At 34.7% G+C, this 15,662-nt stretch overlaps 1 protein-coding gene across 1 annotated transcript; it reads left to right on the top strand.

Moving 5' to 3' along the window:
• Window positions 1-2,079: 2,079 nt before the first annotated feature.
• Window positions 2,080-14,437, top strand: LOC107575803 (deoxynucleoside triphosphate triphosphohydrolase SAMHD1-like; the record flags this gene model as incomplete). Its single annotated transcript, XM_016262134.1, has 12 exons — window positions 2,080-2,187; window positions 8,527-8,609; window positions 9,208-9,368; window positions 9,460-9,575; window positions 9,884-9,940; window positions 10,460-10,473; window positions 11,871-12,014; window positions 12,092-12,192; window positions 12,338-12,446; window positions 13,809-13,900; window positions 14,018-14,115; window positions 14,298-14,437. Coding segments are annotated over exons 1-12 (1,185 nt in total), but the record flags the coding sequence as incomplete, so codon positions are not given.
• Between the last annotated feature and the right edge of the window lie 1,225 nt (window positions 14,438-15,662).

The following is a 15,662-nucleotide window of genomic DNA, read 5'->3' as shown; positions in this document are numbered from 1 at the left end:
TATTCCACCCATGAACTCAGCAGCTGATTTCAGCAGAGGAGGAACCAAGTCATTCCTTTCAAGTCACAAGCAAGTCTTCAAGTCATATCCCAAGTTCTCATAGAGTTAAAGTTAATGAGATAATTAAGTGACTAATTAAATGATGATTGTGCATTAGTGATGAACACCTGCTGTTATTGAGAATTACAGAGGATCAGATGCTGATGTTTTATTGGTTAAAATGATGGCACCATCATGGAGATCAGTGTTTGCTTTAGTTGTGCTCTTGACCCTTGACTTCTTGTCTTAGATCTCTCTTTGTAGTAATGCATGTGGTGATGGAAATCAGTGAGTCCAGTGCATTGCAATGAACAGCTGATAACTATTATCAAATAATGAGGTAATCATCAGGGGCCAATCTGTTTACATCCAGGCTAGTTTAATATTACTTTTATATATGTATGTTTATTAATGAACTTCATCAAATTTATTTTTTCATAAATACCCTGAGATGCTTTTATTTGGGTTTATAAAATCCTTAGATGGTGTGTGTTAATATGCTAAAGTCACACACAGACTTAAACATTCAGCACGTGAATCACAACAATGATAACATTTCAATTTCATTTATTTTCATTACTTGTAACAATAGCCATTTTATTTGCTCTTTTTGTTGTGCTACTACTGACACAAGACAGCAAATCAAATTGGCAAATAAAATCAACAACTGTAAATCAAAGCAACTGCATAATTTATTCATGCTGCATTGCACTCTGGTAGTCAGTGAGTAGCTATACTAAGTCATGAGTAAACCTAAATGAAAGGATCAAGTACCCCCTACAGTTCTTTTTTAGTTACTAGAACTCTCGTGTAAGTAAACTATTCTAACTAAGCATCTGTCAGTACAGCATACTATTCCTATTTCACTTTACTTAGTTTTTTCAAGGCAATTGGTTTGCATGCTTTTTTTAAGCCCAACTAATTAGATTTTACAGTGTAGGAACTAATGTATCTATTGTGCACTACAAGCACTACTGGTTACACTGGTGTTTCCTTACGCACTTTTTCCTGATCCAGTTTTACCCAGAAGAACAATCCTCAGATCACGCGCTACAAAGAAATACAAAAAAGTATTTACGTTTTCATGCAAATATACATTCATAGAGTCATGTGAAATCAAAAGAAATTAAGAACATTCTAGGGATTATCTCTGATTCATTTCAAATTGCTATTAACCCTCTGAGTTTGGTGCATTCATCCTGCCATAAAAAAAGTTGCAGCCAAAGTTAAAAAGACTAATAATACAACTTGTGATGATTTGTCCTTGTTAAAGACACACAAATGTGTTTTTAGTGTTTGTTTTTTAAATGGTTGTTTTAAATGTTATGATTGAACTTTTACAATTAAATGTCCATGCATGAAACTGACATTTAACTCAACAAATACAGACTGAGCTGTAGATGCATAAATGTGACAAAAAAGAGAGTAAAAAAAAATCTGAAAAATCTGTGTGATGTTTTCTGAAAATTAAGAAAGTGACACTGGCCGCATTCACACAAATTCATGACAGTTGCATTTAGGAAGGAAACTTGATTGTTCTGTGCAAAATGAGTCTCTTCCAAAATGATGACTGATGTAACGATTAATATCAGCAACATTCATAAAGCAGTTAACCATGAGAGACATCAGCTGTATGATGCCAATCGTCTCTGTAGCACAAGAAAAACCTGCATCATTCAGCTTCTTCAAAGACTCTCAGTCATTACATCTGCCACATTACAAATCTACATCAACAGACAAAAACAGCATATCAAATAATTTAATGCATTTAAAATTGCATTTTGTTATTAGGATGCCATCCAGTACACTTTATAAGGTCTGTGGAACTTTATCCTTTATCAACTAGCACACGTCCTCATTTCCATGCTCTTGGCCTTTAACTGAAGCATCTAAAAGATGATGAAAGTCACCGGTCTTTAGACACACCCTCATATGTTAATGACAAGAAGCTAACAGCGTAATCTAGTGGGTTGAGTCTCTGACTCTATAAAATCTCTACACAGTACAGATCATTACCATCATCCTCATTTCCAACGACACAATAAAGACAACAACAGATCACTGAGAGAAAAGTGAAAATGTCTGAAGACACAACAACTATTGAAGAAATTATGTTTGACATAAAAGGGGTTTACAAGAAAAACGAAGGTAATGTTTTCACTTTAAATTTACATTTCTTTTTTTACACAAATACAATTTTATTGAACTAAAATTACAGTCAAAATAAACAAATAAAACATAAATAAATTGTAATTTAAAAAAAAATCAGTATAACCCAATTTGAAGACTGTAATAACAGTTGTCAGTAACATTTTTGTGGCATTTTTTCTCTTAGTTTATCATTGGGCAATACCCCTGGTCTGTGTACGTTTTGATAGTTTGTTTTTCAGTTTAAAATGAAATAAGCAGAAATGAGAAAATGGTAGTTTTTTTTTCGTTTTTTCATTTGTTCAGAAAAAGGAAAAAAACGATTTTGGTTAGAATTCTTTTTTATTTTTTTTTATTTTTTGGAGTTCACGGGTAGAGAAGGGATGAAGGACTTCAAAATTCGTTTTCCCCTTGTGGGCTGTCATGACACGCCCCTTTTCGACAATTGGCCAACCAAATCTGAGCCGTGAGGGGTCCGTGGTCCATGTACTATTAAGGTTTTTTTAGGACTATTATTATGTTGTAATGTTTGGTTGACCAATTAGCAGAGAGGGGCGTTTCATTCCCGCCCACATGTAGAGATCGAATATTCAAGTTGTTTATTCGTTTTCTATCCCTGAATGTAAAAACGAAAAATTAAGCCGGATTCTTGATTTTTCGTTTTGTTTGAATAATTGAAAAACAAAATATGTGCCGTTTTTCATTTTTCAGATTTCAATATTAAAACAAAAATTGATTGGACGGAAGATACCCTGATTGAGTACGTTTTGATCATTTAATCTCCTATTTGGAATGCAATAACGAGAAATGGAAAAACGGCTCGTTTATTACTTTTCCCGTTTAGTTTAACAAACGGAAAATGAGATTTTGGCTCGATTTCTCATTTTTCGTTTGGGGTTTAAAAATCGGTTTATGGCTTCAATATTTCATCGCAGGTGTGGGCGGCGCTGAAACGCTCCTTTCATCTGATTGGTCGATTCGCTCCGCCTTCAGTGCAGCCTTTTCATTCTTTCAGGCAGAAGAAGAGTCAGTACGAGTGCGGCACTGTAATGCCTGAAACCACCACTCACTGCTAATTACGCATAATATTTTAATCAGATTTTGCCGGGCACATAATTTGTGCTGCTGCGACTTGCAAGTGACCCCTTTAATGCGAGTTAAAGTATGCTGACAGATTATTTCTAGGTAGCCTATTGGTACTGTATGAATATTGTCCCATTGATAAATACAGTGCAAATAGTTCTGTCTCTTTGGATAGAACTGGAAATAAAAATCAATAATAGACTGAACAGTTCCATGATGATAATATGTCCGTAACATTTACCACTCTCGTCTTTTATTTAAGTCAAAAGGCACTAGGTAGGTGTGTGACATGAATAAATAATTGTGAAAATTATTAAAGTTAAATTCATGAAATAAATTAGAAATAAAGTTTACATTTATGAATGTAAGCATGTGTAGCCAACTCGGTTCAAAAGAAAAGAATGAGATAGAAAAGAGAGAAAGTGAACGTAGACTGACAAAAAAATAACAGGGTTAAGGGCAAATAAAATCCCTATTTTTCATGACTTAGAATTTTATTAGTTTTATTACATACTAAATTGGTTGATGGTTCTCTTCTTAGTCTTCTTTGTTAGGCTTGAGAAAGCCTATATATATTTAAACATTATTATTATTATTATTATTATTATTTATTATAATTGACACCGACTAGAACTTTAATGTTTCACCAAATTCAGCTCAGACCTTCAGACTCGTCTGACTCATGCTGCTGTATCTTTTCTAAATGGTCAGACTTGCCTTCCCAAAAAATCCTATTGACTTTCTTTATCTGAGCAATGAAGGCCTTAATACTTAATGTCCACTAGAGGGGGCGACAGGATTAAAAAAAATTAAGTCTACTTTTTTCCTGTTTACATCAGTTTAAATGACAAATAAATACATGCATTTCATGTGTGCTGCCATGAATATGCCATATCTGTGTACAAGAACAAGCTTCACACTTCAAGCTGTACAACTACTTAAAACTTCCCATCCTGGCTTTTTCAAACTATCGCCACGTTTCTTTTAAGATATTGTTTATTCACACTGGTTTATGCATTTAATGTTTGTCCATCTGGAACTTTTATTTTTCATGAGCTCTATATTTTAAGATGTACTAGGTGTTGATAAATCACATGCAATGAATGTAAAGAGCTAATGTCAGGGCTCTCAGTCCTGCTCCTGGAGGGCCAGTGTCCTGCAAAGTTTAGCTACCCCAAATAAACACTCCTAAGCTAAGCAAGGTCTTCAGGATCAGTAGCAATGTCCAAGCAAGTGTGTTGGAACTGGTTGTAACTGAACTCCGCAGAACATGGTTCTTCAGGTTCAGGACTGGGTTTTATGTAAAATATCTGTAAGTATTATAAATCTGTAAATGAATTTGCACCGTTGGGTGTCTGCATGCAGAGGTGTACGTCAGTAAGTACAATGGAAAATGTAATCTGTAAAAACTTTATTCAATCTTCACAAAACATGCAAACAAAACTGCAATGTTTTAGAAAACTATCACATTTGCACATACCCTGCTTGAACCTTACTAACTGAACAAATTTTACTGTAGGAAGTGGAAAAAAATGCTAACTATTCTACACAGAATTACACAAAACTCTTAGTGGCTTCAAGAACATTAGAACATTAGATGTTACTGCAGGAAGTGGGCAAATGCATACTGTTACACAAAACTCTTAGTGGCTTCAAGAACATTGGATAGGCCTGCAACTTCTGCGATGACAAAATCTTCAGATCTGCATTTAGGGCACTGCCTTGAGGTCTCCATCCATTGGTCAATACAGACCTTGCACCCCACCACACTCCTGCAGCATGAGGTGAATACAGGTTCTTCAATGATAGCAGGGGGGGGTAATATAAAATATAAAAAAAGAAGTCAACATTAACTGCAGCTGGTGCCAAATAAAAATGATTATGTTTTGGAAAACAGCAAGTCAAATGTAGAATAGGGGCCACACACTTGCACTGAATGTAGCATTGAATAGACTGAACATTAGCACCATATTTGTTCCTTATAGTTTACTGTGTTTTGGTTAGGATATTTAAGGATGCAGTTTTTTTGTGTGCATGCCTCTGCAGATGAGACACATTAATGTTTCCTTTAAGATTGTCACTAGGTTTGCCCTATGTGCTGCTCCCTGTGTATTGGAAACAATCTCCTGAATCTGTCTGGAAACATTTTCCAAGCCATGAGAGGCCTCCAACAGCTCCTCGATTTGCGATTTGAGGTTCTGAAGAACAGAGGGATCAGCATCTCTGCGACTATAAAACAAATTATATTACCACATAAATAATTTTCACTTGTCCCTCCTTACTTCAACACATTTCTTGAAATAATTGGGGTTACAATAACGCAATTGAAGTGAATGTGACAAATCTTAAAATAAAATAGAAGTAAAAAAAAAAGTTATATGTAGACTTCTGTTCTTACTTGCTTTTTGTTTGTAGGGAGGGTCATTTTAGACACTTTGTGAACTCAGGTATCAAAAAAGATCAACCAAAAAAAAAAAAAAATTCAAATATTCAGTATATGGAGCAGGTTCCAGTTTTTAAATGCTAGTCTATGACCAGTGGTGGACGAAGTACACAAATCAAGTACTTGAGTAAAAGTATAGATACGTATAATAAAATATTACTCCAGTAAAAGTAAAAGTACTCATTTTTCAATTTTACTCGAGTGAAAGTACAAAAGTACTTGATTTTTTATGTACTTAAGTAAAAAGTACTGATAGATGAATATTTATTTTGCAGTTTTATATAGGCTACTTTTATCATTTAATTTTATATTAGCACATATTTTTTTATAATCCCACTGCTCAAAATACCTGGGATTTTACCAAAATAACCAATAAGGAAATTATGAATATAATAAGGAAAATATCATTAGATTTTCATAATGATTTTTTTTCTTCTCAAACCTTGACTGTGGTGAAAAAACACCCCTGGCCAAATGCCCCCAGAGGGCATCACTTCCCACTTTGATAATTACTGTAGTTACCATGTTCTGAACATCACATCCTTTCTTTTCCCTCAGATGTAATCTATGGTGGTTGAATAAAAATAGTTGGACTTTATTTAAAAAAAATTACCTAAATTTAGCACCAGCAAGCTCCTTAGCTAGACTGTTAGCATCAGCTAACATGGACTTATTTTCAGCATGTTTATGAATACACATTTATATTTGTCTACTCGGCGTTGATCCAGATACATAGTAACTTAGGCTATGTGTGCTGACAAACAATATAAAAACAGACATCACATAGGGCTAAATGCATAGCATTTTATTAAAACTGCTAACGTTACAGCAGCGGGGAAATGAATGTGTATGAGTTATTTTATTTAATCTGTGTTACTTTAATGTTTTTTTTAACCTAAAACATAGAGACTCTGATGTTAATGTGTCTGCATTCAAGCATTTCAGTGGGCTTAAACAGATCACCCTTTACAGCAGATTTAGTTCACAAACAACTGACAGTTTTGACCTAAATATGAGTTTCAGTTACAATAATTAATCCTAAAATTCGACATTATTAACTTACTTTTAGCAGCATCAGTCGCGCGCTCTCACAAGATCTCCCGGTTCTTGTGAATTCAGTTCACTAAAGACTCGCACTAAACGGATAATTTGAATCAGTGAGTTGTCGACTCAAGAACAGCTGCAATCGGTTCATTCTAATTTGTGAATTAATCGTTTGGTGCGATTTGCGAACCGATTTAAAAGGTTAACTGAAAAGAATCAGTTCGTTCATGAATCAGACACCGCTTCTGTGTCTCGGAGCACATGATATATTATAAGGATTAACGATATGTTTTATGAAATGTTCATAACATTCACATACATTCCAAAGCATAAGTTACTCAAAATAAAACTACTCCAGTAAAGTACAGATACTTGAAAAATGTACTTAAGTACAGTAACGAAGTAAAACTACTCCATTACTGTCCACCACTGTCTATGATGAATGAGTGTGGCTATCACATTGTATCCTGTATCCTAACCCTAACCCTAATGTAACCCTGTTATGGGTAGGTGATGTTTCTATACCTAAACCTATGAGAAGATGACCAAAAAAAATCTCCCCACATAACATATTCTTGCAAAATCCAGACAAGACGAGACTGGTAAATGTTACGGACATATTATCATCATGGAACTGTTCAGTCTATTATTGATTTTTATTTCCAGTTCTATCCAAAGAGACGGAACTATTTGCACTGAATGGGACAATATTCATACAGTACCAATAGGCTACCTAGAAATAATCTGTCAGCATACTGTAACTCGCATTAAAGGGGTCACTTGCAAGTCGCAGCAGCACAAATTATGTGCCCAGCAAAATCTGATTAAAATATTATGCGTAATTAGCAGTGAGTGGTGGTTTCAGACATTACAGTGCCGCACTCGTACTGACTCTTCTTCTGCCTGAAAGAATGAAAAGGCGCACTGAAGGCGGAGCGAATCGACCAATCAGATGAAAGGAGCGTTTCAGCGCCGCCCACACCTGCGAGGAAATATTGAAGCCATAAACCGATTTTTAAACCCCAAACGAAAAATGAGAAATCGAGCCAAAATCGAATTTTCCGTTTGTTAAACTAAACGGGAAAAGTAATAAACAAGCCGTTTTTTCATTTCTCGTTATTGCATTCCAAATAGGAGATTAAATGATCAAAACGTACACGGACCCCCTACATATTACGCAAAGCTTCTTTATTTAGTTTACTCATTTATTTAAAAGCGTTTCCATTATGTTTCTGTAGGCTACGCATATGCGCATCAAAATAGATGGAGTGTGATATATTTAGCTTAATGTCGTAGTTCACGCATTATGACCATGTATACAGAGATGAAAATATCGGATAGCGGTAACTTTTGTTCTTAAAGCTAAAGACAAATACATGAGAACACATTCAGCGTTTAACTCGCGCTCTCCTCGCACATCCAGTGGCTTGGTGTCAGTAAAGGTCACACAAGCACCATAGTTTACCGACTACTGCAGTTTAATTCAAGAGAATGTAAGCTGTAATGTTTATGTAGCATTAGAAAAATCTAGATGAACTTAAGAAAAAGTAAGTGCATACAATTAGTTTAATGAAGTGAACATATGGGAACCTTTCTCATTCTAAAATGTATTTAGTATTAAAAACGATCACTTGTGAACCCTTGCTAATACTGCATGGCTTGCTGTACTGTAGAATACAACATAGACTGTGATTTTATTGATTTTTTCTTTAAGCTGAAACAAAATATGTCTAACAAAAGTATTTCTAAAAAAAAAATTCTCTCCGCAGAGAAAAGACAGACAAAAATCACTGAGGATTTGGAAAACGTCAGACAGAAATACTGCCTAGACTTTTCAAAGGACATCAGGAAGGCAAGTGAAGCATCAAAATGGAAAGAAGAAAGTTTCATGTATATAGTAAATTTAGCCTATTGCAAACATAAATCATCCCATTTCATTAAAATGATGAATAGCCTACATGCTTAACTGCCAGCTTTGATTACGTGGTTGGATCAGAGATTGACTTGGGCTATCACACATCACACATGAACGTAACTGATAGCCTACCAGTATCTTTCACTTTTAACACAGCGTACAATAAGACCTAATAAAATATACAATGCAAACAACAATCATCATTTTTGTTGTACAACAATTAATATTTTTATTTTTTATTTTTGAACTGATACCATTTATTGTCAAAGTTTATCGCTGATTTTATTTCCAAATACAAATTCTCAGTTAAAGAATTGTAGTCTTTAAAATTTAAACCATCTTGTTTCAAGATAGATATTTTAAACAGCAATTCAAATCAGGCTATAATTAAACTAAGAACTTCACACAAGCCCATCATACATATCACATTTAAATGTGTTGTTATTTCTGCGAAGTAACTTCAGATTGTATCCTTTTGCTTTCTGCTTCGGACGGTTTTCTCTAGGTCTCTATAAACCGTTTTTCTGTCCTGCAGATCTTCAATGACCCCGTTCATGGTCACATTGAGCTGCACCCGCTGCTGGTGCAAATGATTGATACTCCTCAGTTTCAGAGACTCCGGTACATTAAACAACTGGGAACGAAATATCTGGTGTATCCGGGCGCCACTCACACTCGCTTTGAACACTCTATTGGGTAACTTTTTCCTCTTTTTCGAGACTGGACCGTTGCATTATTTTTCCTTGAAATAGCCTACACTAATACTGTTTGTGTTTGTGTGTGTTAGTGTGGCACATTTAGCAGGATGTCTTCTCAAGACTCTACATGAGAATCAGCCAGAACTCAACATCACCAAACAGGATTTCCTGTGTGTTCAGATCGCTGCCCTGTGCCATGACATGGGTGAGGAGCGCAAACATTCATGTGCATATTTACATAGAACATCTTTAAATAAATCGTTAAAAGCAAACTGGTGTGTATTCAATTGCTATGTGTTGTTTTAAACAGTTTTTGGTTTTTTTTTTGCCCCATAGTCAACATATGGACAATTTGGACAGTGCCAACTCTTTTTTTTCCCCCTTATGGGTCTCTTTTAAGGTTTTCATTTGATTTATTTATTTATTAATTTATTTATAGAAGAATGAGATTCATAATTGAACTTATACAAACAATAATTATGTATAATAAAATATGTTACTTTGTCCTTTCAGGTCATGGTCCCTTCTCTCATTTGTTTGATGGCATGTTCATCCCTGAAGTCCTGCCTGGTAAGTGTCTGAGTTTTCTCACTTCAGTGATTTCAGCTTGGCATTTAAGCAATAAATAATCAATATTTATTAAAGCTGTCGAATACGTAAATATATGTATTTAATGCTAAACCACAAGCAAGGCAAATATATAATGTATGTAACTGAAAGAAAGATGGAGCTCAAATGACTTTCATTGTACAAATAAAAAACATTCAGTCACATCATTGGAGATTTTCGTGTGTGTAGCCTGAGTGCCAGTGAAATGCATCATATGAATAATTTACAAATCACAATTATTAAATCAAGAATTAACAATAAGTTAGTTCATTCATTTTGAATCACTTTTTTAAGGAAAATCTGAGAGCAAACTAAATATTTTGCCATTGCTCAATAATCACTGTGTTCTTTATTAAATCAATGTAGTAGTTTGTGTTTGTGTGTGTGTGCAGACTGACAAATGTGTAAATGAGTCAGTGCATGTATGTACATTATTAAATCTGCCTTACATAATACCTAAAATCTCTTTTCATTTCTCAGATAAGCATTGGGAGGTAAGCATCATACGTCTCCTGTACAGATACAAATATATGATAATATACATGTATTTCAAAGTCAGTGAGCTACATAGAATATCAAGTCAAAACATGCAAACTTATTTCATTTCTTAAAACATGTTTCTGGTCTTTTTGAATTTTACTGTTAAATGTGGTTTTATATATATATATATATATATATATATATATACTGTGACTGCAGTTACTGTAGTACAAGTGTAAACTGGAAGCAGTAAATGGCAGTAATGTAAAACTGTCACAAATACATGACTTCCATGCTCTGAACATCCACCTTCAAAGTTGCTTCTTCAGAGAACATTTAGAATAAAAAAAAAAATATATATATAAACTACAAAGCAAGGTTATGTAATTAATAAGGCTGTCAGAATTAACACGTTATTTTTGCGTTTAATCTTTTTCAGTTTAATGCATTAATTAATGAAATTAAAGAAAATAATGCAGCATCCTTTTTGTTTTCTTTTAGCTATTGTTATAGTAGACTATGTGAACATGCTATCAAGCACAATAAGACACAAAAGAGAAGTTTATTCGGTACTGGCACTCTGCTTGTAAAGCAGGTCTCTGTGAACACAGGCATCCAACACAAGCACGTGCACAGAAAGCCACTTCAGACAGACTGCCAGTACTTCAACAGACAAAAACACACACACAATTATGTCAAAATGTTCAGTTCATAAACAGTTTTAAATGAGTTAAAAAGGCCCAAATTATCGTAAAGAGTTGGGAGAAAATCGGATGTGATCCGTGTCAGATCTGCAGCATGTGCATCATGTTTTAAAGTGACAGCGTTGCGTTTAAAGTGAAACCTGCTTCAGTCTGTCATTGATGGAAATCAAAGAACAAAGTCAAAGAGAAATCACTCATCTGCTCTAATCGCTGATAAACGTTTGTAGCTTGAAAAAATATTAAGCTATATACAATTTATAGTTCATTCACATATAATTTATTGTTTATGTGAAGATTCAAGTTGACTTAAAATTTATATTTTTCAAAGCATACAAAAATAATTGCTTTTAATTATAATATAATGTTGAATGGCTGTAATTAATGGCTAAAATTGAGGGAAAAGTGCATTTAATAGAGACATCAGTAACATTATTGGTATCAGTGATACTGGCCTTCATTAATAATAGGCTAGTTAGTAAAAAGATGCCATTAAACTCATATTTAAAAGATACCTTCTTTATGTTATCTCTACATTAATTTGGAGATCCAATATGAAATTATGACAATATAAATACGTTACATTAATATGCGATTAATCATGATTAATTGCAGAAAAATGTGTGATTAATTAGTCATGTTTTTTAATCGATTGACAGCACTAGTACACTTTAATTGTACTGCTGAGTATTTATGTTGTTCTTCTGAAGCATGAGCAGGCATCTGTTGACATGTTTCGCTGCATGAGAAAGAAGAATGGACTGGACAAAGAGATGGAACGCTATGGACTGAATCTACCTGAAGACATCCAATGTATTGAGGAATTAATTCTGAAAGGACAAAGAGATGGCCAGGTAAATTGTGTTTAAGCTGCTGTTTCAGTATTTATCAGGATACAGTGTTTAAGGTCAACATATTTTCATTCTTGCAGTGGTCAATGAAGGGCAGGACTGAGGACAAATCCTTCCTGTATGAGATTGTGGCAAATAAAGTGAACGGCATTGATGTGGACAAATGGGACTATTTGGTTCGGTAAGTACTAATTTAAATTGCTGTTTAAATGGTTTGAACAGGTATTGAACAACTGACGATAAAGAATAAATGTGGCCCATTGTAAGTGTATTCATGTTTTATCAGCTATTGCGTTAGTGTAATTCCTCTCTTATTTTACATGTAGAGATTGTTATTATCTCGGCATTCCATGTGGTTTTGACTCTCAGCGTCTGCTGAAATCTGCTCGAGTGTGTAACGTGAACGAGAGGAAACACATCTGCTTCAGAGACAAGGTACCTGACAATTCACCTGTTCATTTACACCATCACTACGTGTGTATGATTTTGTGTTTTTGTTCCTCACCAAGAGACTCAAAACTTTTCACTTATAACTGGCCACTTCTAAGAAACTTGGCTACACTTTGCAAACTCTGCTGGAAGAGGTGTATCTGCTGTCCGACTACAACAGAAATGCCCACTGATATGATTGGATAAAATCTTTGCATATGACATAAGTATTACACGTGGAGCTCTCTCAAACTGCATTTTTACTATTACAGCTGCGAAGATTAACTAATCGTGAAAAGGGATGATTATAGCATTACATGCAGATCTACTCCCATTGCATGAAAGGTTGCAGCACTGCAGTCATGTCTACTGAGCACACGGCCTAATGGTTAGATAGTCTCAGTATCGGCATGATTTGTAGGTGAAGGAAGTGAATAAATGAATCCATTCCACACACGACTGAGGAGCCCTTGAGCAAGGCACCAAATTCTGAATTGCTCCATAGTGCCGCAGCAAAAACAGCTGCCCACTGCTTTGGGTGTGTGTCCATGGTGTGTGTGTTCACTACTCACTGTTGTGTGTGTGCACTTGGATGGGTAAATGCAGAGCACAAATTCTGAGTATTGGACACACATCACGTCACACACTCACTCACATAATGATCACAGTGCTCTCCTTACTGCAGTGTGATTTCTGCAATCTCATTAAATGCTTTCATCATAGCTAACACAGTGAAAACATGATGCAAATTAGGTCACTGATATTGTGAGTTTGGCAAAAAGGAGGAATCGAATCACTGATCAACTCCAGCGATTATAAAGAGATCGATCATTGATCGCTTTCTGTATATAAAATACAAGCAGGTTTTTTTCATCAAAAAGGTATTTCTTTATCTCACAGACAGACATGATTGATGGACAGACATACGTTGTTCAGAACCCCCTTGATTCCACATGACAGTGACACATGTTAAGGGTGTGTTGAGGGGAATTGTGACGTCACAATTCACCTGATTTCAAATCTGGGCATTTCAGAAGGGTAGAAAACAATTATTCATATTTTAAACTGGGAAGTGAGTTTTGAGTCAAAACATTATTGTACAGTAACCTCTCATATGTGTAAATATCATAACCACAACCAATAACCAATTCATAACCAATTTAATCATTATATAAAATTTTACAATAATAAAACTTCACTTATTGTCATTAATGTTATATTCTTTTCAAATTCTTATCAACATTTTATTAAAAGCATTACCACTTTTATATACAAATATTGTCTTGTTGGTATTTTTACTTCCTTTCACTATTTAAAAATATACTCAGTTTCTATGTTCTAGTCCACGACTCTCTGTTTCTCTCACAGGTGGCAGATAACATTTATGGCATGTTTCACACCAGATACACTCTTCATCGTCAGGCCCTTCAGCACAAGATCGGCTACATCATTGACGTCAAGTGGGTTTTGTGTGAAAGAGCACACTTATTTATTTTATTCAATCTTTATGCATTACAGCATTTCCCCAGATTTTGCTGCATTTTACATGCCTACGTGTGTTTCTCTTTGTACATTAGGATTAAGGATGCTCTGGTAGTAGCTGATGGCAAGCTGAGTCCAGATCGTAAGATCTCAGATGCCATAGACGACATGCTAGAGTACACCAAACTCACAGGTCAGAGAAAGCATGGGTACAAATCAAGAGAAATTATTATTTATATGATTTTGAGTTTTGTATTAAATGGCAGGTTGATTTTTTACGTCATATTAAGCTGGGTACAAATACATAATGCATGTTATGATTTTTGTTTGCTGAAAGGTAAAATTCAATTAGCTATTTCCCCTCTCTTTGAACAGATCACGTCTTCGATCAGATCCTGAACCAGTCAGACTCAAACGCAGATCTGGCTAAAGCCCGAAGCATTCTGCAGGACGTTGTCAACAGACGGCTGCCAAAGTTTGTGGGAGAGGCCCGACTGAATGAAAAGGAATTAAAGGTACCTTACTGGTGCAATAAAACACATTTACTTTGTGTAAAAGTTAATAAGAAGACTATAATATTAAATTAAATGCAAGAAGTCAGAGTGTTACAACTGCCCCCTTGGTGGTGGAGGTGGCATTAATCGGCTGATGAGTCAAGAACAGTCTTTAACCAAACAAGATAGACATATTAACAGAATAACCCAATGAGATCATGTGGAGATAATATTCATCGTATTTTTATTTATTTTGTTCTTATATTAAAACGCACGACAGTGTTTAATGTATAACACTAATAATTTTTAAATGTAGTTTTACATTTAAATATGTTTATTTTCTAACAGAATAGTATGTCAACAGACAAACGGTGTAAAGACTTATTACTTTAATTAAGTGTGCTTGCAAAAGACTGACTGCTTTTAACCACTTACTGTGCTCCCCTATTTTTGAGCATTTTCTGAAAAACGACATACCCAAATAAAAATGTCTGTAGCTCTTGAACCCTATGGTCTATATTTATAAATCTGGTATTGTTTGAAACTAGACACTTGAACCTTTGTTACTCTGGAGTCATAATAACTCAATTAGTATAGCAACAGAGTAAAACAAGGTAAAATGTACATGAAAGTGACTTACGATATCTTTGAATGAAATTCACTAAGGGAAAAATGGATGAGGCTTTAATGCTATTGGCCTGAAAACACCATAAAGATAAAGCTGAATGTCTGACCATATTTTGATTCAAATTTGAAGATGATACTCCCAAAAATGTAGTTTCTGTAAGCTTTTATTTAAAAAAAAGTCTAGGCGTTTTTTTCAAAAAAAGCCATTTGGAGACTCCAAATGGACACCTGGTAACCAAATGAGGCAAAACTACATAATGCATATATGTATATCAATTCAGAACTGCTCTGCCCACCATAACACACAAGAAAATACAAATGCTGTTCAGAAATAGTTGTGTTGACTCATTTGGTTACCACCAGGTGTCCATTTGGAGTCTCCAAATGGCTTTTTTTGAAAAAACGCCTAGACTTTTCCTGAAATAAAAGCAGAAATACAACATTTTTTAGGTAAAAACTTGCATAAAGTACATCTTTATGGTATTTTATTTAAAGAAAAGATTAGGAAAAGTCATTTAGATATTTTATTTCAAGAAAAGACTAGGAATCCTTTCAAAAAGGCTATTTAGAGTCTCCATATGGCACTGCATACTACATAGATAGGCTATATGTATATCAA

This window comes from Sinocyclocheilus grahami, unplaced genomic scaffold (assembly GCF_001515645.1).
Source record: "Sinocyclocheilus grahami isolate Dianchi unplaced genomic scaffold, SAMN03320097.WGS_v1.1 scaffold2910.1, whole genome shotgun sequence".
NCBI classification, from domain to species: Eukaryota; Metazoa; Chordata; class Actinopteri; order Cypriniformes; family Cyprinidae; genus Sinocyclocheilus; species Sinocyclocheilus grahami.
This window is presented reverse-complemented; position numbering and strand designations above follow the sequence as displayed.